Raw genomic sequence first — 25,829 nt, 5'->3', positions numbered from 1 at the left:
AACGACCTGTAAGGCACCAGGGCAGTAGCAATTGACAAGATAAACCCAGTCCCTTGTCAGGTGTTTCCAGCAGCTGAGGATACGGCAATGGCTCCAATCGGCAGAGCACCTCTGTGTGTGTTCTCACACCTAGAGGTCACATCTAAGTTATGAGGTGCTGTCATCTTCACTGTGCAGATAAAGAAACTGAGGCACAGAAAGATTAATACACTCTCAGTATAATATCAGTGGTGAGGTACTTAGCGCTACAATATAGCCATGGTCTCAAAGAACAACAGTAGCTTAGCAAGGTGCTAGACCTAACATATGCTGTAGGGAGTTGGATGGACAAGGGGTGGGTAGTGGGGACACCCAGTGAATGGCACTGCTGAATCTTTGTGGATTATGCGCTACTTATAGCACAGAACAATGACCTTGCCAATCAGGGGCACGTGGGTTCCCTAACATGATATAAAAATAAAGATCAGCTTTTTACTTTTCAATAATGAATCTCTAGACCACTTAAATCTTATTTTCCAGGTGATGTAATGGTCTTTAAGTGCTGGGAGGAGCAGGTCTACTGACAATGACCCCTCGTCCCCATTTTGGTTAGGGAGAGTATGGAAGCTGAGATTCGAGCAATCTCGAAGCAAAGAGTCCAGAGAAACATTTTTACAGTAAAAACACAGACTGTAGAAATTCAAGTGAAGGAAAATTACATCAAGTGCATTTTAACAATTGTGAGTGTGACAATTTATACAAAAGCCTTGTCTATATTTCTCATAAAATTTCACAATAGATGAGTAATTGCATTTATTAGCAATAAACTTGTTCTCAGAAGAGCAGCTCACTCTGTTAAACCCCAGGCCTTGGTGAGGCTAGTGCTGAAATTAATGAGCCGAAGGGAAAAATGGAAAGACTGAAGGGTAGAAGCGCTTGTGATAAGAAAAAGCAGGTGGAATCAGGTCTGAGAAATGGGAGTCTGATTCCACGCTGGATAGGGGGTTGGCTACTCGGGCTCCCACCTGAAGGGGACGTCTCGCCAGCTGTGCCTCGTGTGTTCCAAGCAAGACAGTTTCAGACACAATCACACACTTGTCGAATGGTGAATTTTTAAAAAGATGTACCACAAAATGAGCAAACTTAAAGGAGAAATTGGGATCACTGAAATACTAAAAAGAGGACAAAATATACTAGATATGTATAAAAGGTTAACTCATCCTATTTCATATTATATGTCAAACCTGATGAAACATTTTTCTAGAAAAACTTAACCATGAGTAGTAAGGTTATCAGGAAGAGCGAATATGTGCAAGGACACAGGAGTGGAGGAGAGCAAGACACCCACAAGACAGGGAGAAAAGTCAGCATAGGTTGGATGGGTGGCTGGATGGAAAGTGAGAGGAGGGAGTCTGGGTGACCCGGAGGTTTCCAGTGTGGGCGCTCCCACTGGTGGTGGCTATACTCATTGAGACAGGGAACACAGGGGGAGAAGCCCCAGGGCTTCTTATTTATAATCTGGAAAACGGAGAGAATAGCTATTCCATGCATCTTATGGGGTGGCTTAGAAATACATCAATTGAATAAAAAGGCATGGAACAGCTGTGAAAATGTTAAAGCCCAAATGTCAGCTATAGTCACAGCCGTCACGGCGGAGCAGTGGCTTTCTAAGCGTGCTCGAGGCCCCAGCTGCAGCAGAGTCCCCCTAGAACTGGTCAGAAGTGCACATTTGCCCCACACAGACCACCTGAATCAGAAACTCTGAGGGAAGGGCCCAGCAATCTGTGTTTTACAAGCCCTCCAGGGATTCTGATTCATGGAAACATTTGAGAACACAGGTAGAGAAAAGGTTCTACAATTTGTTCTGGGAAAACCCAGTGACGGAAGCACAGTGAAGATCTGCCCAGTGGGGATCTGCCCGCGCAGAGGACGTAAAACATTCTGCCCTCTGTCCTCCTAGTTCCTACTTCACCCAGAGGAGTCACTGTATTGCATTTTGCTGGTCAAGACTCGGATCAAGAAGAGCTACATGAACATTTACCTTTAATACCAAAACCTGTGAAGTCCACAAAAGGGGAACTCTTTAGAATTAATTTAATTAAAAGCAAGGAAATTCAACTTTAGGCAGTAGTGGGTTTGAACTCTGAAGAGTATCAAATCCATAATGTGACCACATTGAAGTTCCTTTAGAAACATTCTTCCATTTGATATTTAAAATGCCTTTTATATCAATGAATATCATTTTGGAAAAAAAATGACATTTCCTGCTGTATATCTATAGAACTTGTTAAAAAGCAAATACATGTTAAAAAGCATGTTTGAATTTCCAGGATGTTGTCAATTCAAGCTGGTTAACGTCTTTTTTTGCTACTTCCTAATGGAAAAAATCCCCCACAGAAGAGAACTGGTGTGATAGTGTTTAGCGGTTTTGGCCAAGTTAGAGATACAGAAGATATTTGTATTTCAGCCACTTCCAACAATCACTTCCTGCCTCAATGCATTCTGTATGTTGGTTCTGTGAACACATATTTTGAAGATATTCCTAAAGTACATCACATTCTATTAGTTAGTGGGAATTGTAATGTGCAAAGAAGGGAAGAATGCAAGAGACTGGTTCTAAATTTCTGTTTTCAAAAGATAAGTTAGAAGCATAAACTTTTTTTGAATACTTTAATAGTTCCAGTTGGAGCTATTTCAAACTCAAATTTCTAAGCATTACCCATCACCAAGTGACCTACCAAAAGCACTTACACTGCCTGCAGTGCGATAGATGCCTGGTTAATTTCACGCCCTTGGTATTGACAACTGTACCTAAAATATGATATTTCATTGGCTTTTATTTTACAGCAGAGTTTGAAGAATTTGCAAGATCTATTAAGAGCAATGAACTGTATATGAAGAAATCACATCCTAATCATATATTAACTTTAAGTCATAAAAAAAATTCAACTCCATAGGACATTGTAGGTGGTGTGTGTGGGGTGGGAAGGATTATAGTATTCTGTAAAGGCTGAATGCATAGGGAATGTGAATGTGAAGAAGAAAATCTGAATAATTCAGGCAATAATTCAGTTTATTATTTACTATCTGAATAAAGAAAATATATTCAGACTCTCCTCACCTGCAGTGAAGAATGCCTGAATCATTACTATCTTTCTGAGCAAACCATCCTCTTCTACTTTTACTTTAACATTTTTACTATGGTTTGAAGATAAAGTGTTACATTGATGAGGTTCACATTTTGCATCTATGACCCTGCATCATCCATGGTACTTTATGATTCCCACTGCCACCAAAAGAAAGGCTGGGAGCACCCCCATATTGAAAATCCAGGGACATGATCATTATCATTAACATCTATCCATCTTCTATCACCCATTCCTCCATCCATTTATCCATCCACTTGTCTAGAGAGTGTCCCTGGGGCACGGGAAAACAAGATAGTGGTAAGAGTATAAAAAGATAGAGAGAGATTGCTTCAATTAGAGGGCAGCTAAAAGGGATAATTACATCAAGAAGCTGTCAGCACTAAATGGGAACTCTCCCGGGTGATTATGCTGTTTATTGCTTTATTGAAACTGATAGATTTGGGTACATAAGGAGATATTTCCCTGGCGAAAATAAGCAATTCTGTAGCAACTTTAAAATTACTTAATACAGGGGCCGGCCTGGTGGAGCAGTGGTTAAGTTTGTGAGTTCTGCTTCGGCGGTCCGGGGTTCGCTGGTTCGGATCCTGGGCACGGACCTACTCACCGCTCACAAGTCTTGCTGAGGCGGCATCCCACATAGAACAGCTACAACTCTACAACTATGATACACAACAATGTACTGGGGCTTTGGAGAGAAAAAAGAAAAAAGAGGAAGATTGGCAACAGATGTTAGCGCAGGGCCAATCTTCCTCAAAAAAAGAAAAAGAAAAAGAAAAAAAATTACTTAATACATAGGGAGAGAGCCTCCTGTTTTTAATTATGTGCAAATAGTAAAGGGACAGTTTTGAAGCACAATGACCTATGTGTTCCCACAATATTGGAAATGCAGAGATTGCACTGCGAGAGCTCTGGATTGATGCCAGCTGAGCAATGTTTCATGATGTTACTACAACTGCTGTGTTGGTACTCGATGATGGGACCCCTTAAGACTTGGGCTCTGAGCTGCCCCTGGGCCTGGTTTCCCTCAGTCCTTCCCCTCTGCTCTCTGTCAGGGGTGGTGGGGGCGGGCTGCTGAGCCCTGCAGGTTGCATTTCAGAGGCCTCTGTACCATGTGGTTTCTGGCTGGGTTTGGCCAACGTGGGCATTGGTGGGCAGGGGTAGGAAAAAGCAGGGGCTATTTCTCCTCCTCCCTGTGTGCCTCAAGTCACTGCTCCGGCAACAATTCTCTCTCCTCTGTGTCTCCAGCTCGCACTGGACAGGCGCTCCAGCCTTCCACCTGCCCTCAGGTGAGCTGGCCCCTGGATTCTGGTAATACCACCTCCAGCGTTTGTCTCTCCAGCCTTGGTGGGTAGAAGAACTTGCTCTTCCCAATCTCTGGGTAACCTCTCCCCTCTGCCCAAACCACTCTTCACCATCCGCCCTAATTTTTATTTTTGCCTTCCTGTCATTTAGATCTCAGTTTAAACATTACTTCCTTAGGAGAATCAATTGGCTATATAGAATTGATAATAAAAAATATTTACATTTTATTAGTTGTAAATTGTGTGTTACATACCCTTTGTACCACCACAATTTTATAATAAACTTCCGTATGCATATATATCCCATTATTTTTTTAGACTGTTTGTTAAACATCTCCCAGCACACCACTGACGAGCTCCAGCAGTCACATGCCAACTGGCTGCGCTGGTCTCCTTCTCTTCCCTGTTTCAGCCCCCATTCCTTTACCAGGTTTCTGGGGATAACCTCTGAAACAAACTCCTTGTAAGTGAATCCTGTCTCAGGGTCTGTTTTAGAGAAATTCAAACCACTACAGTCATGGAGTGTATCTGCTTTGTCTACCATTTATCCCCTAATAAGCACAACATAAATATTTGTTGAATGAATAAATGAATGAGCACAGCATCCCAGAGAGCCACTACTAATTAAGTGAATTTGTTGAAATCTTTGCTGTGTGGTTTACTAGCATATGAAGAATTTGCTTGAGTCTGTGGCCTACAGTGCCCCTGGAATTCACCTGTGATGGGAGACCCGTCTCCCATCTAAAGATGTGCAGAGAAGCTATATGGGGCCCTTGGGGAAGTCAATGTGCACTAGTGCCATATGAGGTAAAACCAGAGAATGGACTTACACGATATGGAGGAGGAGAAAGAGAGCTCCCCTTAGGAAGGAGGAAAGAAGGAGAAACAGCGGCATTAGGTGAGATGAAATTGTCAAGAGTTACTGAAAACTGCTTGGTACATATTGTCATCTGAATATGTACGTGAGTGTGTTCATGTGAAGGACTGTCAGCGTGGAAGGAAGAGAATGACATAATTTCCAATGACAACCGCTTCTACCTGCTTTTGCTCTTGTACAAGTGGCAGAATTTATCTTAGAAACAAGTGATGTCTGTTCAGTAAAATGTAGGAAAGGGATTAAACAGACCACTACTCTGCATAAAAATCGGATCATAGTTTGGGGAGGGAATTGGTAAGAGCCTGGAGAAAGGGTGGTCATGAGGAGAGTTTGAAGGAATGAGGGCTTAACAGCACAGAGCAGGAGGGCAGTGTTGGCCAGTGAGAAGTTTCTGGTGGAGGGTGTGACAGATATTTTAAAACAGGGAGGTTGAGTATCTAACTTGAGGTTGCTTGATGGGTGGTACTGCATTGTGACCTCCTCCTGTCCTCACCACCTCAACCTGCAATGAAGTCCGATCTACTCATCTCTGAACGGTGACGAGAGATAGTCACAGAAATCTAGACCACGAATCTAGACCCAAAGGGGAGGGAGAGAGAGGAGAGAACAGATTCAGGCAGGGAGATGGAGTAATATCAGTTTAGTAGGGAGCAGAAAGTCAGAACAAGACTTTTCTTGGAAACTGACAAAATTTGGAGCAAGGCATTGAATTCCCCAAATTTAAATTTTGAAGGACAGTACTATCTCACCTGACATCCAGGTTAAATCTAGAATTACCAAATCTGAGAACTGGATGGACTTCAATTTACTTTTCATCTTTCTCTGGGCATTATGCAGATTGGATCCAGAGATGGAGTGTAACTGCAAATCTTTGCTGAATGGACATCCTTTCTTCCTTCAGATGACATTTTCCTCGTGGATCATTCTGAACAATTTTTATAAACAGCATACCCCTGTTAGGAAAACTTACTGTTTGGTCCTTGATTTAGAAGGACAAGGAAGAAAAGGCAAAAATATTGACCACTGTGGCTTAAAGTTCCACTGAGGTTTTCTTACAAACCACTCTGAGTCTTACTCTTATCCTTTCATCCTAGAATGGAGCAATTTTCATCCTAAGATGATGAGCAACATCTTTGCCAGGTGTTTCTGGTCGAGAGTTAAGATACGTAAATCTTTTGGCTAGGAAAGTGGCTTCTTGCGTGTTTTTTTCACTTTATGCCTACACATCAATCGGTGTGGTAGTTAATACATTATGTGGAGCTGCTTCAAGTTCTTCAGTACTCTCACTTGGGCAGAAGCGTTTACCAATACGGAATGTCGCCCTACGTCGGGGCGTCTCCGGAGCAGCGTGAGGACGGACACGGAGGGGCACACCCTCCAGGAGTTTACTGTCTGAGACTGGAAACACCGACAGGCCAAGGAGGTCGAGGACAGTCACAGACAGTTATGAAACCCCAGTCGTGTGCCAGACACTGAGCTCAGTGCAGGGGTTGAAAGAAAAGGACCAAGCACACATTCTCTCACTTCAGGAATTCAGTCCTGAAAGGGTCCCAGACATGCACGCTCATGATTTCAATACTGAGTGGTGAATGTTTGATGGCGTCACATACACTTTCTGCTATGGAGTCAGGGAACAGACGGTAATTATGAGTTTTTTCAGGGAGCAGTTGGGGAAAGCTCATAGAGGGTGTGGCATGTTAGCTGGAGCTTAAAGTATGAGTAGGAGGTCATCAGACTAGAAGAAAGCAAGGACATTACAGGCATGAGAGAAAATAATTTGTGCAAAGGCACAAAAGCATGAATATGGATGATGTATTTTGGCAATGGTGAGTGGTGTGACCAGAATAGATAGCTGACTACTGTGTTAGGACCACTTAATTGGCTTCTCTGAGCTTCTTAGCAGGTAGAGCAAAAAGGGAAATAATCAAATTATTCCCATAAACTCTGACTTTCATGGAGGTATTATGATACAAATTCACTCATTAATTCCTTCAATTCACCCAACATATATTAATTGCCTATCTAGTTAGTGCCAGGCATCTGGTTGGACACTGATGACACGGCAATGAACAGAGACAGACCGAATCTTTAACCTCATGGAACATTAGCAGCTGGGTTCTCTGTTGAGTTCATTCAACTTAGCTCATCTCATTGATTCCTTTCAAGGGAGTCAAAGGCTGAGGTGAGGTTAAGAGAAATTGGAAACGTGTGGTGATTTTAGCATATTACCTAGATGGGAGATGTAATAGCTCATTTTATGTGTCAACTTGACTGGGCCATGGGGTGTCCAGATATTTGTTTAAACATTATTCTGAATGTGTCTGTGAGGCTGTTTCTGGCTGAGGTTAACATTTAAATTGGTATACTGAGTAAAGCAGATGGCTCTTTCTAATGTGGGTGGGCCTCATCCAATCTGTTGAAGGCCTGAATAGGACAAAAAGGCTAAGTAAGGAAGAATCCACTCTCTGCCTGATTATCTTTGAACTGCGACATTGGTATTCCTGCCTTGTAACTTAAGCTCGGACTCAGAGTGGAAGGTACACCATTGGCTTTCTAGGGTCTCCAACTTGCTGACTGCAGATCTTGGGACTTCTCAGCCTCCATAACCACATGAGCCAACTCCTTATATCAAATCTCTTTATACATATATAAAATCTCCTATTGGTTCTGTTTCTCTGGAGAACCCAGACTGGAACAGGGAAATAAAAGACAAATGTCCAATAGCAGAAGAACTCTGCCTAAAGTTTGCTTTTTTACCACTTAAAATATTACAATTTATTAAGAGATCGGGATTTCATCTCAAAAGGAATGTCTAGCAAGTGAAAAAGTCTGTAATTTGGGAGGGAGAACACTAAAGAGCTTCTCAGATGCTCATTTTAATGAGCAAAAAGAAAAATGTATTATTGCTGCCTATACACACCTAAAACAAACCAAACCAAAACACAAAGAATTTCTATCCTAATGATTTGATACTATTTGTGAACGAGTTGCAGCACGCTATGTGGAAGACAGAATGTTGAGTTTCTCCAACATGTTTATGACTCTCATTTTTATGAAATAGGAGTGATCTTAGATAATTGGCTCTGCAAGGAAGGAGTGGCTTGGGATCAACTATCCTAAAAAAAATTAGTAATAGAAGATCTCAGAATTCTATACAAGATACCAATTCATTTAGTGTTCTAGAGGCATACTTTGCAAGTACTTTATCTCATGGGATTAACTACTAAATTAAACTGCTTAAGCTGAGAGATTTGTGAGTGCTTTATTGAGATTTTAATGGCCTTGTGGGTATTTGGTGACACTAACCTTAAAAATTTTCCAGGCTAAAATTATCTCAGTAATACCATGGTGTAGAACTTCAGAGTCCTAGTTGTCATTTTCCCCGTGCATGGGAGAGACCCAGAACTGTTATGAGGGAGGGAAGCCATGGTTTTGTCTAGAGTGCCCCTTTTTTCTCATTTCCATGTATATAAGTGAAATGCCTTTTTATCAGGATATTTCCTAGTTAGGGTCTTCATTTTTCACTAAAACACATCATTTCTATCCCAGTTGAGCTGATCATGAAAGCATATGGATCTGCCTTTAATTGGCAACATAGACTATTTGCACTCTAGGCCCATGCCCGCAAATATGGTGTTTCTTGGTCAATACTAACCAAAGGTAAGTTATGAGATATAATTTTTATTTACGGAGCATTGACTGAAAGTTATGTAGCACATTCATTCCTCTAGATACTCTAAAATCAATCCTTGAATTAAGGCAGACTATCAGAACCCAGCCGCTCATAGAACTGCTGTAATGACCTGGGCTCTGGCATTTCTTATGCATCTCCAGTGAGGGCCTTAAGGCAACACCTGGCACTGATTTTATACAGTAGGGAGATGCAGACAGGACATGGTTCACCATAACCCAGACTCTCTCCATTATGAGGTCCCACAGGAGAAATTTTTCCTCCTAAGCAATTATCATGCTGTAAGCACGCAAACTCTAAATCACACGAGTGGTTGTGTTTTCTTCACTGCACTTTTGCTAAGAAGCTCAGAGCCAAATTCATGAGCCACCTAAAGCAAGCTTAAAGAAATTTATGATGTTTATTTTATATACAATTTTCCCTACAGAGTCATCCTATTTTTAAAAAAAATTATTGAGATAAAACATAGCATAAAATTAGTTGTTTTAAAGTGAATGATTTAGCAATTATGAATTAGTCAATTCACAATGTTTTGCAACCACCACCTCTATCCAGTTCCAGAACATTTTCGTTACTCCAGGAATCATCTGCCTTATCTTTGTTTTACCTTTTCTTCCATTTTGCTTTCAATTCTTTAAAATAAAATCTTATTGTATTTCATGCATGTCTGTAAATCAACATAAATTTTTTTTTGAGTGAGGTAGGATTTTAATAAACAAATTATAAAACATCTACTAAGAAGCCCCAGTGCAGGGGAATGAGGTGTAGCAGTCAGAGAATATGAGAGGAACCAAGAAGGAGTCATTTTGTTGAAGCCAAAGGAAGAAGGAGTTTCAAGAAGGGAGGTGTCAGCCAGAGCGACATGCCAGAAATATCGGGGAAAAGGAAGGTCGAAATGAGACTGCTACGTGGATCAATTAGGAAGTCATCTGTGATTTTGTGAAGTTGTGTCCCTGTGATACGTGGTTAGAGGTGAATTCTTGTGAAATTTTGTGGTGATTAGGAGGTAAAATAGTGAAGACCCAGACGGCTAGACTATTTAAAAAAAATTGACAGTGTAGTGAAATAGAGAGAGAAGAGGTTGCGGTTTGAGGGCAAAGCAAGTGTGAGGGAATAGTTTTTTTTAAATGATGGGGCTACTAAAGCCAAACATAGTGTAACAGATGGAGGAAACTTGAGTGATGGTCCTGGCTTTGTGACCAGCTGTGCTGTGACCTAGAGCAAGGCACTTCACATCTCTAGCATTGGTTTTTCTTATCTGTGAAACACAGTAGCTTAACCACAATATGTCTAAGATTCCTTCCAGCTTTAGTGTTCTTAGACTATAATCATGGACGGAAGGAATATGTAAATAAAATGAGAACAGTAAAGGAATTTTGAAAATACAATGACTTTTATCATAGATATACTATCATTTTTATTAATCTACCTGAAATGGTGATCTTATAATAAGGTTTTATGATATTATAATGAAAGAAAGGAATCCAGTGAGCATTTAATATCAGTCATTTCACCATTAAGGTTTGTTTTGTTTTATCCAACCAACTTTTACATGATTTGGAGGTCAAAATAGTGGTTGGTGTGGATTGTGGTTGATACTTCTCCTGTCAAGAGAGAAGGTCTGTGTCTCCTCTTCGTGAATCAAGACAGGCTCTGTGGCTGCCTAGCCGTTAGCATGTGAGAAACTGACGCTGCTTCTCGGCCCTTCAGAGATGGGCAGCTTCCACTGTCCGTCTCCTGCAATCCTTGCTCTTTGAACCCCGCTGCCATGCTGTGAGGAAGCCCCAGCAGGCCCATGGAGAGACCAAACAGGTCTGCAGCCAACAGCTCAGGTCGAGCACTGATTTGCCAGCCATGTGAGCGAACCATCCTGGAAAAAGACCTTCAACACCAGCTGAGATACTCTGACACAACATGCAGCAGAGAAGAGCTGTCCCCAGTTATTCCTGCCCAAATTTAAGATACATGGGTAAAATAAATGCTTGCTGTTTTAAGCAGCTAACTTTAGGGGTGGTTTGTAATGCAGAAGTAAATAACTATATCATGCAGTTAACATTTATTCACTGGTAATCATATAAACCAAATATAATTTGCTATCATGCCATATATGTATTTGTGAAAAACCTTGTATTCCATAAAACTGCATACTAATTGTGCATAGGGTTTATGAGGAAAATAGGATTGAGGTGGACCACTCAAAACCTGTAGAATTTTGTAAAGAGAGCCCTAAATAAAACAGTAACAATCCTATTAAAAATATCAGATATAATAAATCTCCACTGGCATTTGCACTTAGAATCACAGTGCATCCTTATCAGCCTTGCATCCTGGGGTTCATGTTTCCTTAAAATATTTTACTTACAGTTTCACCCGAGAGCTGTATAAAGTGGAAAGCAGGGGCCAGCCCGGCCCGGTGGCGCAAGTGGTTAAGTGCACGTGCTCTGCTGTGGTGGCCCGGGGTTCGCCGGTTCGGATCCCGGGCGCGCACCGATGCACTGCTTGGCAAGCCATGCTGTGACGGCAACCCATATAAAAAGTGGAGGAAGAAGGGCATGGATGTTAGCCCAGGGCCAGTCTTCCTCAGCAAAAAAAGAGGAGGATTGGCAGATGTTAGCTCAGGGCTGATCTCCTCACACACACACACAAAAAAAAGTGGAAAGCACAGTGGTTCTTGAAGCCATTAAATCAGCTGCTTCTTGCACTAAAAAAAAGGCTCTTCTGTAGAATTTTCAGGTTTTTTTTTGTAAGGTCTTCCTATATTACTAAAGATTTCTCTTTAACTGTGAGCAAGTTTGACCCAATTGCCTCAAAATGGACATTCTTGGACATTTGAAAGTGAACCAAGAGGCCTTCAGTGTTTCCTGACTTCCTTATTGATCAATTACACAGGAGCTAATGGGCACCAAAGAAACACACAGAGCAGGACAGACAGTATCAATGGTTAGCCTGTGCATGGCATACAGGAACACATATACCGACTGTGAGGGCCCAGACCCCTGTTGCCACGTCCCCTGGTCATGGACTTGGGCCTGATGACCTACCTTGTCCTGATGGACTCTCAGTTTCGAAGCCCAGAAGAGACAGCTGTTCCGTGTGGGCCACAGCGAGTGCTGCTTTGCCCTCAGCTTCTCTCACCAGGTCCATCAGGGAAGGGCTGTCAGTGCTCTCTGTGGGACTGGGGACTAGAGCTGAGAGGAGAGTGCTGACGGTGTCCTCTTCTTCAGAAGAGGGTGGCTCAGTGGACTGCTTTGCTGTTGGAAATGCTGGTGTGAGCAAACCTGCTCCTGGGTCAAGGATGACTCTGTCACTGGTCTTTGGGGTAGTGTCATGGATGGATTCCTCAAAGAGGATGCTGTCATCTAACATGGACTTTGTGGGAAGAAACTCACCAGGTAGACTGTGTCCAGCTCTGTCCACTGTCTCAAGCCTGGGTTGACCAAGAGGAAGTTCTGGACTCAAAGTAGCATCCTAAAGAATGAAGTTAGAAAGACAGATGTTGAGAAGGCACGTTTCTTTGAATATGAGAAGGGCTATACTCTCTATTTTTTTCTTTTCATTTAAATTTAGGCAAATCATTTTGTAGTTGACTTGAATCTACTATGGAGGAAGGTTCTGATATAGAAATATGTCCTGAGAGGAAAACACGTTTCGATATAGTGGTAAAATATGATCTATCGGCTTCTTCAATAACTGAGTCTGCCTATGTAGGCTTAACTAATAACTGGAATATTTTGAATTATGTCAATCACGTTTGGATTTACGAATTCTTTCATTTAAAGAGAGGATAGAGCTTAGTCGGCACTTCCATTTATGAACACCCTGGTAACAACTTCTGGCGTAAATTAAATGAACATAGCTTGAAATATAAAAATTACTAATGAATTTATCATTTTTACTGACATTAATTTGTACTTATGAAACCCCCATAAATAAATATATAGATAAGATCTTAAGACTTAAGAGCAAATTTATAAAGTATGTTTATGTTTATATTTATTCCTGAAAGTCAAAGTTAATATATTCTGCTTTAAGTATTCTTTTCAGTTCATGAACATGTGTTTGTTTTATCAAAAACAGAGCAAATCCTGACTCCAGTTGAAACAAAGATCTAACTAAATTGAAGGAAACTTTGAGTTTTAGGATATTTGAAATGCAAGTTGTTTCATATTTTATTAATACAGGTACTGGAAGTGGGCAACAAAGTACTGCCTGTAAAAAACGGAAAAGAATTATAATTAGAATTTCAAAGGGGATTTTGCTCTGTTCAGTCCTTAAGCTGATTTTTTTGATGGAAGGTCTTGAGGCTTTGTTCCTGTTGGAAGCACAAAAGGACAACAACTCACTTACCTTTGTGATATCCGCAAGGAGCATCGGCAGCCCTGATTGGGCATCAGGATCGGGGCCTAGCAATGACCCAACAATTTCTGTGGGTGAAAAATCACAAGGTTTGAGTGTTTCTTTCTTTTTCTTTTGTGGTTTGGGCAGCAAAAAGGGCTATAAAATGTGGCAATAGTCAGTTCTTAAGGAGTGCTACAACCAATGATTAAGAAATCAGTGTCATGGGCCAGCCTGTGGCCCAGTGGCTAAGCTTGACGAGCTCCACTTCAGCATCCTGGCTTTGGTTCCTGGGCCCAGACCTATACCACTTGTTGGTGGCCATATTGTAGCAGCGACCCACATACAAAATAGAGGAAGGTTGGCACAGATGTTAGCGCAAATCTTCCTTAAGCAAAAAGGGAAAGATTGGCAACAGATGTAAGCTCAGGGCAAATCTTCCTCAGGAAAAAGAAAAAGAAACCAGTGTCACATAAACTAATGGTCATTGATCTGAATGATGTGTTGAAGGATAGATGCAAGGGGGGCATCTTGCACGTTTATATGATAAGAATAGTTAATAAAGTGGATTTTTTAGGATGTAAGTTTTATTGTACAGATTTGGATCAAGCAGACAGGCTGATTGGCTAGGCCAGTGGGGAGGAAAATATAAGTAAGCTGACAAAGAAAGAAATGCCTAGAATAAATACTGGAACCAAGGACTATTCGTGGAGTCCTACTTCCACCCTGAAGCCTGATTCTCAGAACATTGCAGCAGGTTCAATAAAGAGACAAACCCAGAGGACCAGACGGTCTCTGAGATGAGTCTCAAGTCCACCTTTCCTTGCCTAGGAGAGTCCCTTGTCTTGCCTCTTGTCCCAAGAGACCTTTGTAGAGTTTTCCAGTGTTGAGTTTGACTATCTAAACCAGAAAACAGAACTGGCAGAGGATACCAGTTTCATGCCATGTTATTCTAAAATGGCATTTCCAGTGTCCATCTGTTATGCTGGGAGTACTGGGCCTACTGAGGATTCCAGGCTCCTTCCAGGCACCCTCTGAGGATACTGAATGTGTCTGATTATCTTGTTAACACCTTCAGATCCATTCTTCTCTCCTCTCCTTGCTACTCTCTGCACCAGGAGTCTGACTTATATGGACTATGTCAACGGTTCCTTGCCCTCCGTCTTTGGGATGGCTTAAATCATGAGGCAACCCTTCACACCTAGAGGTAGTAATGGGGCCTTGCTGCTTCTAGCCCCAGGGAACTGTCCTATTCCTTTGGGCATTAGGGAAATCTTTATAAATAGTCCCTTTATCATACGTTCCTCATGTTACCTTAACTTGAATGTGCCACCTGTTTTCTTCTGGGACCCTATCAATTTACTAGATAAGGGAATCTGGGTTGAGCCGGTTAAACAGAACTGTCCATGGTTCTTCTCTCCACCTGGACTCCACTGGATGACAGTGGTTGAGCTGGACTGAACCAAAACTCTTGACTTCTCCTGGAGCTATTCTTGGTTTGAAGTGGTCACCAAAGGCTCATCAAATGAGTCACAGGAGGGAGTGAGAAAAGATGGAAATGATACCATACGTGATGTGCCTGTCACAGAAATGGTTGACTTTACAAAACTCAAGGTAGAATGATAGTGACCATGAGACATTCACACCTCCTAGTCTCTCTATCAGAATGAGGATAAATCCAGAACTATGAAATCACCAACTGACCATCAGTGAACTGAACTGTCCCCACATCCAGGGATTGATCTTCCTCTAGTGCTCTGCTGATCAGCTTTTTGAGGTCTAAAGCTGTGAGATAGATTTCTATTTGCTTGTCCTTCTTCATCGTTCCATGAGGGACTCCTTCATTTTCAATTTTGTTGGAATCAAAAGAGAGGAGGTCACTTGCAGAACTTTTTGCTTCTGCATTGTCTCTCTTAAAGATGGCCGTAAGTCGCATCTCTATGGAGCTTGAACTGTAGACAACAGAGGACAATGGCACCCACAATCATCGTTACACGCCATGTAAAGAGAGTCACTATGTTGCTACAAAGCTTCAGGACAGCTTCAACCTCTTTCCTGATGGGTTTTTAAAGAATATCCCGCTTCAAAACTAATTTCAATGTTTATCAGAAATCTGAAACGTGAATTAACATATATTTTAGTTCTGAAATAGAAAGTCAGGATGGGAATTAAGTCCAGCTTGAAGAGGGACTACTAACGGAATCAAGTGACCATAGATTTTTATTCTAGATCTTTATGAAAAAATGTTAATTGTCAAGAGTTGCTGTTATTGACCAGTGGTTTTGATGGTCTTATAAGTAAAGTCATGCAGTGCCAATCAGCAAGAAGGATGAATTGTCCTTTTTTCTACACATAGCCTCCTTTAAGAAGGTCTATGAAATAGCAAGGTAGGATATAGCAGTGGTACAATAGTATGTACATGTTGTAACCAAGACAAAGCTTCAGTTCTTAAGATTATTTCTCTTCTACTTTTTTCAAGAAATATTTTTTAATTAAATAACAAAACTTTAAATTAAACATACTCTTTTCCCTCAAGCTGCTTTTAAAATAATATCTTAGAGGAAAGGTGTGAGAAAAGAGAAAGGGAAGTAGCATAAGATTAACTGTATTTATTATCATATTTAGTAATTCAACGCCTTTTTGCATGTAAAAATGGAATCAGAGTCTCTATAGCTCTGTCCTCTAGGATCAGGTTTTGCCTTTCAGTTCATGCCATAAATCCACACAGTGGGTTGCAAAAGTATTTTAAAGGCAGCAGGAACTGACAGCAGCAGTGTGTTATTTCATGAGTCAATTATAGGAGCCAAAGTGGATCCTAATTACTGAGTTCTCCAAGTACCGTTGGCCCTGGGAAGGGCCCAAGGAACAAACTAGTTTCTCTGCTTTATTTCAGACTTAGGTTGGTTGCATATATGACTGTGCATTCAGACAGACAACTTCTGACACATTTATGAAATTGTTAATGCATGTTTATATCACAGATACATTTTTATGTTTTTCTAATTAGATTTTGAGTTTTAGAATACTCTTCTGCAGATGAAGTCATTGTTGACTTGCTTATCTCACGTAGTGATTTGCTTCAAGATTTTTCTCCCACCAAGTAATTGATCAACTACTCTCATTTAATTAAGAAACCATTAAAAAGTCATTGACTTATCCCAGACTTACATGTAAAAATTCTTTGTAAAAGATCAGCATATAAATTTGTGGGGGAAAATGTACTATATTTCAAAACATCAAAAAAAAAAAAAGTCTTGGGCTGGCCCAGTGGCTTAGTGGTTAAGTGTGTGCGCTCCGCTGCTGGCGGTCCGGGTTCGGATCCCGGTCATGCACCGACGCACCGCTTCTCCGGCCATGCTGAGGCCGCGTCCCATGTACAGCAACTAGAAGGATGTGCGTCTATGACACACAACTATCTACTGGGGCTTTGGGGGGGAAAAAGTCTAAATTACCCATCTCTTTCTTTCTTTGGTCTTCATTTCATCATGCACAATGGGAACATGCAAGGGAAAAAAATTTTATGAAATTTATTTAGACATTCAATGAATCATTTCACATACCAAAAAAAAGTTTTCATTCCATTGTCTCCAATGTTTGCCTAGAGCTTTGAAGGAAACAAACTGCCATCAGAATGTGGACGGAAATTTTGAGAATCATATGAATCTCAGGAAGTAAACATCATATGATGTTTCTGATTAGGATTTGAGACTTAGATCAAAGATTATTTGTACTTTTGGTCGTCTTAAACTCTTTGAGTTCCTCATATTCCTCCTAAAGAGGCTGCAAATATATCCTATACAGCCTACATTTTGGGTGGTGCTGGTACCAGGAAGTTTTTAAAAAAAGTATATTATAAGTGGATTTCTCACCCCCTGAATAGCATTAAATGATTAGTTTACTCCTGAAGGTAATTTATCTGAGACCAGACCCTGGAACTGGTGTTTTGTTGACTGACTGTTTTTCCAATTGCCTTAATCAGTAAGCCTTGAGGGAATGGTACCATTCACCACGGAATAGGTTGCAAGTAAAGCAAACAATGTGGATGGGTGGTCTGCGCCAGGCAGTTTGCATGCATCCTCATTTAATCTTTTCAACAACACAGCCCCCATTTTATAGATAAGGGAACGCGCAGAGAGAGGGAAAGTTGTCAGCTGGCAAGTGGCAGAGCCAGAATTCAAACCCTGGGCTGCCTGACTTCAAGCCTGGGCTCATTTTGCCAGGCCACCACCTGCTTCTGCCTGAAAAAAGGCTGTTTGGTCACCAAACTGACACACACATTTTGGAGTCCTCTGGGTGTATATATGAATTTAGTTTAGAAGCTATATTTAGTTTTTTCCCTTTACATTTCAAATGATAGTTGCCAACACAGATACTCTACACATGTCATATGGTTCATGCTGCTGCCCTTTCTGCCTGGACCACGAGTTCACCTAACTCTCACCCCTGATGTGATATGACTGCTGTGGACTCTGCTACCACTTCCTTCTGTGGAGGCAGGGAGACTCTGTGACTGTCTCACTGGGGCTGCTCTGCCCGAGGGACTTCCTTCTGTTCCCACTGGACACTCATCCAAGCCTGCCTCTTGCTTGTATTCCTCAATAGCTTGTCATCCATGAAGCTCCAGAGAGAGGCCAGGCTTCCTGGGTCAAGACCCTAGTCCTGCTAATTTTAAAAAATTGCTTTATTGAAGTATAATTGTCATGAAACAAACTGCACATGTTGAAGGTATACAATATGATAAGTTTAACACTATACACCTGTGGAGCCCTCACCACAATCAAGATGGTACCATCTTCATCACTCCCAAAGGTTGACTCACGCCCTTCATTATCCTTCCCTCTCATCCCTCTCTGCCTGACCCTCCCCAAGCAACCACTCATCTGTTTTCTGTCACTGTGGATTAGTCTGCATTTTCTAGAGTTAAATATAAAAGGAATAATGCACTGCCTTTTATCTGGCATCTTTTACTCAGCATAATTGTTTTGAGATGAATTCATGTTGTTGTGCATTCCAGTAGTTCATTCCTTCACTGAGTAGTTGTCTATGATAAGAATATGCCACAATTTTTTATCTGTTGCTCTAATGATGGACTTTTGGGTTGTTTTCAGTTCTTGGGTAGTACAAATAAAGCTGCTATAGGTATTTGTGTACAGGTCTTTAAGGAATAAACCCTCCAACTAGATTGAATGATTCTTAATAGTTTTCTATATTTGCTCTAAGAGATAAACCAATATTTAAAGTGGATCTTTTACTGTTCATCCTTATAATTGTGTCACTAATATGTGTCCTAACTACTTCCTGGTTGTTTTGAGAGAATCAAATGAGGTCACTGATACAAAAGCATTTGTTAAATTGTAGATCAGGTTCTACACAAATGAGCTGAAAGAAAGATACCAGGAGACTCATAGGGTTTTGGGTCTTCTGTGAGGATCTGGCTCCAAGAAAAAGCAATTTCCTTCATAATAAGTTTACTTCACAACATTCTGACCATTGCTATTTATTTATTTATTTTTTAATTTATTTAGTTTTTTATTGCAGTAACATTGGTTTATAACATTGTATAAATTCAAGCATACATCATTATACCTCTATTTCTGCATAGATTACACCATGCTCACCACCCAAATACTAATTACAATCCACCACGACACACATTTGCCTAATCATCACTTTCACTCTCCTCCCTCCCCTTCCCCTCTCTGGTAACCAGCAATCCAATCTCTGTCTCTATGTGTTTGTTTGTTGTTGTTTTTATCTTCTACTTATGGGTGAGATCATACAGTATTTGACCTTCTCCTTCTGACTTATTTTGCTTAGCATAATACCCTCAATGTCCATCCAGGTTGTCACAAATGGCTGGATTTCATCATTTCTTATGGCTGAGTAGTATTCCATTGTGTATATATACCACATCTTCTTTATCCATTCGTCCCTTGATGGGCACTTAGGTTGCTTCCAAATCTTGGCTATTGTGAATAATGCTGCAATGAACACAGAGGCGCATGTATCTTTACCCATTGGTGTTTTCATGTTCTTTGGATAAATATCCAGCAGTGGAATAGCTGGATCAGATGGTAGTTCTATGCTTAATTTTGTGAGGAATCTCCATACTGCTTTCCATAGTGGCTGCACCAGTTCGCACTCCCACCAGCAGTGTATGAAGATTCCCTTCTCTCCACATCCTCTCCAACGCTTGTTGTTTCCTGTCTTGTTAATTATAGCCATTCTGACGGGCGTGAGGTGATATCTCATTGTAGTTTTGATTTGCATTTCCCTGCTAGTTAATGACGTTGAACATCTTTTCATGTGCCTGTTGGCCATCTGTATATCTTCTTTGGAGAAATGTCTGTTCAAGTCTTTTGCCCATTTTTTAATTGGGTTGGTAGTTTTTTTTGTTGTTGTTGAGATGTATGAGTTCTTTATATATTTTGGAGATTAACCTTATCAGATATATGGTTTGTAAATATCTTCTCCCAATTGTTAGGTTGTCTTTTCGTTTTGTTGATGGTTTCCTTTGCTGTGCAGAGGCTTTTTAGTTTGATGTAGTCTCACTTGTTTATTTTTTCTATTGTTTCTCTTGCCTGGTCAGACATGGTGCTTGAAAATATGTTGCTAACACTGATGTTGAAGAGCATACTTCCTATGATTTCTTCTAGAAGTTTCTTGGTTTGAGGTCTTACATTCAAGTCTTTAATCCATTTTGAGTTAATTTTTGTGTATGGTGTAAGATGATGGTCTACTTTCATTTTTTTGCATGTGGCTGTCTGGTTTTCCCAACACCATTTGTTGAAGAGACTTTCCTTTCTCCATTGTACGTTCTTGGCTCCTTTGTCGAAAATTAGCTGTCCATAGACATGTGGGTTTATTTCTGGGCTCTCGATTCTGTTCCATTGATCTGTGTGTCTGTTTTTGTGCCAGTACCATGCTGTTTTGGTTACTATAGCTTTGTAGTATATTTAGAATTCAGAGAGTGTGATACCTCCCACTTTGTTCTTTTTTCTTAGCATTCCTTTGGCTATTCGTGGTCTTTTGTTGTTCCATATAAATTTTAGGCTTCTTTGTTCTATTTCTGTGAAATATGTTGTTGGAACTTTGATAGGGATTGCACTGAATCTATAGATTGCTTTAGGAAGCACGGACATCTTAACTATGTTAATTCCTCCAATCCAAGAGCAGGGAATATCTTTCCATTTCTTTGTGTTTTCTTCAATTTCTTTCAGCAATGTTTTATAGTTTTCAGTGTACAGATCTGTCACCTCTTTGGTTAAGTTTATTCCTAGTTACCTTATTCTTTTTTTTTTGCAATTGTAAATGGGACTGTATTCTTAATTTCTCTTTCTGCTGCTTCATTATCAGTGTACAGAAATGCAACTGATTTTTGTACGTTGATTTTGTATCCTGCAACTTTACCATACTCATTTATTATTTCTAAAAGATTTTTGGTGGATTCTTTAGAGTTTTCTATATATAAAATCATGTCATCTGTAAATAGTGACAGTTTCACTTCTTCCTTTCCAATTTGGATCCCTTTTATTTCTTTTTCTTGCCTGATTGCTCTGGCTAGGACTTCCAAAACTATGTGAAATAGGAGTGATGAGAGTGTGCATCTTTGTCTGGTTTCTGTTCTTAGAGGGATAGTTTTCAGTTTTTCACTATTGAGGATGATGTTAGCTGTGGGTTTGTCATAAATAGATTTTATTATTTAGGTACTTTCCTTCCACACCCATTTTATTCAGAGTTTTTATCATAAATGGATGTTGTATCTTGTCAAATGCTTTCTTTGCGTCTATTGAGATGATCATGTGATTTTTATTCTTCATTTTATTAATGTGGTATATCACTGATTGATTTGCACATGTTGAACCATCCCTGCATCCCTGGAATAAATCCCACCTGATCATGGTGTATAATCTTTTTAATGTATTGTTGTACGCGACTTGCTAGTATTTTGTTGAGGATTTTTGCATCGATGTTCATCAGTGATATTGGCCTGTACTTTTCTTTTTTTATGTTGTCCTTGTCTGGTTTTGGTATCAGGGTAATGTTGGATTCATAGAGAGTTAGGGGTCTTCCCCTCTTCTTCGATTTTTTGGAAGAGTTTGAGAAGGATAGGTATCAAGTCTTCTTTGAATGTTTGGTAGAATTCAGCAGGGAAGCCATCTGGTCCTGGACTTTTATTTTTGGGGAGGTTTTTGATTACTGTTTTGATCTCCTTACTGGTGATTGGTCTATTCAAATTCTCTATTTCTTCTTGATTCAGTTTTGGAAGGTTGTATGATTCTAAGAATTTTCACATTTCTTCTAGGTTATCCAATTTGTTGGCATATAGCGTTTCGTAGTATTCTCTTATAATCTTTTGTATTTCTGAGGTGTCTGTTGTAATTTCTCCTCTTTCATTTCTGATTTCATTTCTTTGAGCCTTCTCTCTTTTTTTCTTGGTGAGTCTAACTAAAGGTTTGTCAATTTTGTTTATCTTTTCAAAGAACCAGCTCTTGGCTTTATTACTTTTTTATTGTTTTTTTTTAGTCTCTATTTCATTTATTTCTGCTCTAATTTTTATTATTTCCCTTCTTCTACTGATTTTGGACTTCGTTTGTTCTTCTTTTTCCAGTTCCTTTAGGTGCATTGTTAGATTGTTTATTTGAGATTTTTCTTGTTTGTTGAGATAGGCCTGCATTGCTATAAACTTCTCTCTTAGAACAGCTTTTGTTGTATCCCATAAATTCTGGTATGTCGTATTTTCATTTTCATTTGTCTCGAGGTATTTTTTGATTTCTCCTTTGATTTATTCATTGACCTAATCGTTGTTCAGTAGCATTTTGTTTAATCTCCATATATTTGTGGCTTTTCTGTTTTTCTTCCTATAGTTGATTTCTAGTTTCATACTGTTGTGGTCAGAAAAGATGCTTGGTATTATTTCAATCTCCTTAAATTTATGGAGACTTGTTTTGTGGCCTAATATGTGATCGATCCTGGAGAATGTTCCATGTGCATTTGAAAAGAATGTGTATTCTTTGAGTTTTGGATGGAATGTTCTGTATATATCTACTAGGTCTATCTGTTCTAGTTTGTCATTTAAGGCCAATGTTTTCTTATTGATCTTCTGTTTGGATCGTCTATCCCATTGGTGTAAGTGGAGTGTTCAAGCCCCCTACTATTATTGTGTTACTGTCTATTTCTCCTTTTAAGTTTGTTAATAATTGCTTTATATATTTAGGTGTTCCTAGGTTGGGTGCATAGATATTTACAAGTGTTATATCCTCTTGTTTGATTGTTCCCTTGATCACTATGTAGTGCTCTTCTTTGTCTCTTGTTACAGTTTTTGTTTTAAAGTCTATTTTGTCTGATATGAGTATTGCTACCCCAGCTTTCTTTTCATTGCCATTTGCATGGAGTATCTTTCTCCATCCCTTCACGTTCAGTCTGTGAGTGTCTTTAGATCTGAAGTGTGTCTCTTGTATGCAGCATATATATGGGTCTTGTTTTTTTATCCAATCAGCCACCCCATGCCTTTTAATTGGAGCATTTAGTCCATTGACATTTAAAGTAGCTATTGGTAAATATGTACTTCCGTCTTTCAACCTTTTTTTTCTTGGTGTTTTAGTATTTCTTCTCTGTTCTTTTCTTCTTTGCTTGCTCTCTTCCTTGTGGTTTGACGACTTTCTCTAGTATTATGTTTGGGTTCCTTTCTCTTGGTTTCTCTTGTTTTTTGTGTATTTATTATAGGTTTCTGGTTTGTGATTACCATGGGGTTCATATACGGTTACCTACGTATATAGCAATCTATATTATATTGATGGTCTCTTTAGTTTGACCTCTGTCTGAAAGCTCTACTCTTTAACTCCCCTCCTCTCACATTTTATGATTTTGATATCATATCTAACCTCTTTTTTGTGCATTTGTAACTGATACCTTCTTATCATGGCAATAGATAATTTTTCCTATTTGTGGTCTTCTTTCTCCCTTAAATAAGTCCCTTTAGCATTTCTTGTAGAACTGGTTTCTTGGTGACAGAAACTCCTTTAATTTTTGCTTGTCTGAGAAACTTTTTATCTCTCCTTCCATTTTGAATGATAACCTTGCTGGGTAGAGTAGTCTTGGCTGTATGTTTTTTCCTTTTAGCACTTTAAATATATCGTGCCACTCTCTTCTAGCCTGTAAATTTTCTGCTGAGAAGTCAGCCGATAGCCTTATGGGGTTTCCTTTGTATGTAACTTGTCTTTCTCTTGTGGCTTTTAGGATTCTCTCTTTATCTTTAATTCTGCACATTTAATTATGATGTGTCTTGGTGTGGGCCTCTTTGGGTTTATCTTGTTTTGTGCTCTCTGTGCTTCCTGTACCTGGAGGTGTGTTTCCTTCCTTAGGTTAGGGAAGTTTTCAGCTATTATTTCTTCAAATAGATTCTCTGCCCCTTTGTCTCTCTCTTCTCCTTCTGGGACACCCATAACATGGATGTTAGTGCACTTGATGTTGTCCCAGAGGTCCTTAGACTGTCCTCACTCTTTTTAATTCTTTTTTCGTTTATCTGTTCAGCTTGGGTGATTTCCTCTAGTCTTTTGTCCAGCTCACTGATCCGTTCTTCTGTATCCTTTACTCTGCTTTTGAGTCCCTCTAGTGAATTTTTCATTTCCAGTATTGTATTCTTCATTTCTGATTGGTTCTTTTTTATATCTTCCATTTCTTGGTTGACGTTCTCACTGAGTTCATCCATTCTTCTCCCAAGATCAGTGAACATCCTTAACACTCTTTGTTTGCACTCTCTGTTGGGTAGGTTGCTCATTTCTGTTTCACTTAGTTCCTTTTCTGGGGTTTTGTCCTGTTCCCTTACTTGGAATGTATTCTTTTGCCTCCTCATTTTGCCTCTTTCACTGTGCTTGTGTCTAAGTATTAGGTAGGTCAGCTGTGTCTCCTGATCTTGGAGAGATGACCTTATGTAAGTGATGTCTTATGATGCCCAGCAACGTGTTTCCCTCTCGTTAGCAGTTCAAAATGTTCCAGGAGTGACCCCTGTGTGGGCTACATGTGTTCTTCTGTTGTGGTGGGGTTGCTCTTCCCATAGGTGTCCAGCGAGGCTGAGCTGTCCCCCTGTCCAGCTGGTTGTAATGTTCATCTTTGTGTAATTGTTGTGGGCCCTTTGGGCACTTTAGCAGGTGCGGGGGCGGGGTGACGGTGGTGGTGGTGGTGGTGGGGGGCGGGCCAGCATAGTTGGCTGCAAGGTCTAATAGCACATTCCTATTGTAGTTTTCTTATTAAGGGAATAGGCCCCCAGCGTGGCTGGTTGTTAAGCTCATGGGCTTACAATTGCTATAAGCCTCTGGCCTATGAGGCTCTTGTCAGCTCTCTGAGAATTGCAGCTGGGTGGGGCTGGCCTCAGGCATGGGAGCACTCAATTGTTTCAGGCTTTGGAAGGTAGGGCCAATCTCCTATGATGGTCTTTGAGAAGCACAAGTCTTCTGCAGCTGACAAGCCCCACCGCCCACAAGTCCACACACACAGTCAACACAGTCCTGCCCTGCGTGTGCACCCCGACCCCCTGAAGTGGACCCAGTCTCTCCAAGGCAGGAGCCCCACACACTCCAACGCCCTGCACTCTCCACTGGCTCCTTGTGTGAGCCCTGCCCCTCAGAGGTGGACCCAGTCACCAGGCTGCAGAGAATCCAGTCACCAATCTATGCAGGCCCACAAGTTGCCCAAGGGCTTGTTGTTGGGTGGGGCCAGTCCCTAGGGTGGGCTGCCTGGCCTGGCTGAGCTGGATTAAATCAGTGCTCTAGTGGGTGGGGCAGACTCTGGGCTAACAGGCCTCAGGGAGAACTCCAATGGCGTCTGCCAGCGTCTGTTTCAGCAGGCACACACCAGGCCACGACAATGGCCAGCACCAATAGCTCAGTCTCTGGAGAGGTGTCACCTCTCACCGAGACGCATTCAGAGCCTATCAGGTGAATCTCTTTTCACCAAAGGACTGTGCATCTTTCTTTCTGGTGATTTTAGGTTGCTTTCTCAGATGGGTGAATTTGCCCATGGGCCCTTTAAGAGCCGGCTTTGATTTCTTTGTGAAGCAGCTTTTCTGGGGGTACTCCCCAATGTTGTTAGTAGAGAGCAAAGTCAGATATTATGCCACTTGTCTCGGTCGTGCTGGGTCCAAAAAATGCCTACAGTGGGGGTGCTCCTGGCTCAGGGCCCCACTCCTCCAGGGAGGGCTGCGGACCTGTGGGCTGTTCCTGGGCGGCGGTGAGCCACTGCGGCTCGTGAAGGTGGCGTTTTTTTCTCTCCACAGAAAGGCAGAAGGGAGTTTCTGCCTCTTCCACCTTAGTCAGGACTGTTGTTTGTTGCAGGGGTTCCTCTTATCCAGTTTTTAGTTCTCCCTCAGGGGTAATTGTTCCAAGAGTAGTTGTACATTGGCTGTGTCCGTGGGAGGAGGCGAGTTCAGAGCCTGCCTATGCCACCATCTTGACTTCTCCTCTGAGCATTGTTATTAATGATTAAAACTTTGGGGGCTG

General features: G+C 40.8%; 1 protein-coding gene across 1 annotated transcript in view; it reads right to left on the bottom strand.

Moving 5' to 3' along the window:
- Window positions 1-25,829, bottom strand: part of IMPG1 (interphotoreceptor matrix proteoglycan 1) — a 115,365-nt gene that overhangs the window by 37,838 nt on the left and 51,698 nt on the right. Inside the window, 4 exon segments of the mRNA XM_058566749.1 lie at window positions 12,387-12,465; window positions 13,345-13,421; window positions 15,037-15,284; window positions 16,785-16,805. Coding sequence (XP_058422732.1) covers window positions 12,387-12,465; window positions 13,345-13,421; window positions 15,037-15,284; window positions 16,785-16,805 — 425 coding nt within the window.

Source organism: Diceros bicornis, chromosome 23 (genome assembly GCF_020826845.1).
Source record: "Diceros bicornis minor isolate mBicDic1 chromosome 23, mDicBic1.mat.cur, whole genome shotgun sequence".
Taxonomy (NCBI): domain Eukaryota; kingdom Metazoa; phylum Chordata; class Mammalia; order Perissodactyla; family Rhinocerotidae; genus Diceros; species Diceros bicornis.
The sequence above is the reverse complement of the archived record's forward strand: the minus strand, read 5'-3'. Positions and strand labels throughout refer to the sequence as shown.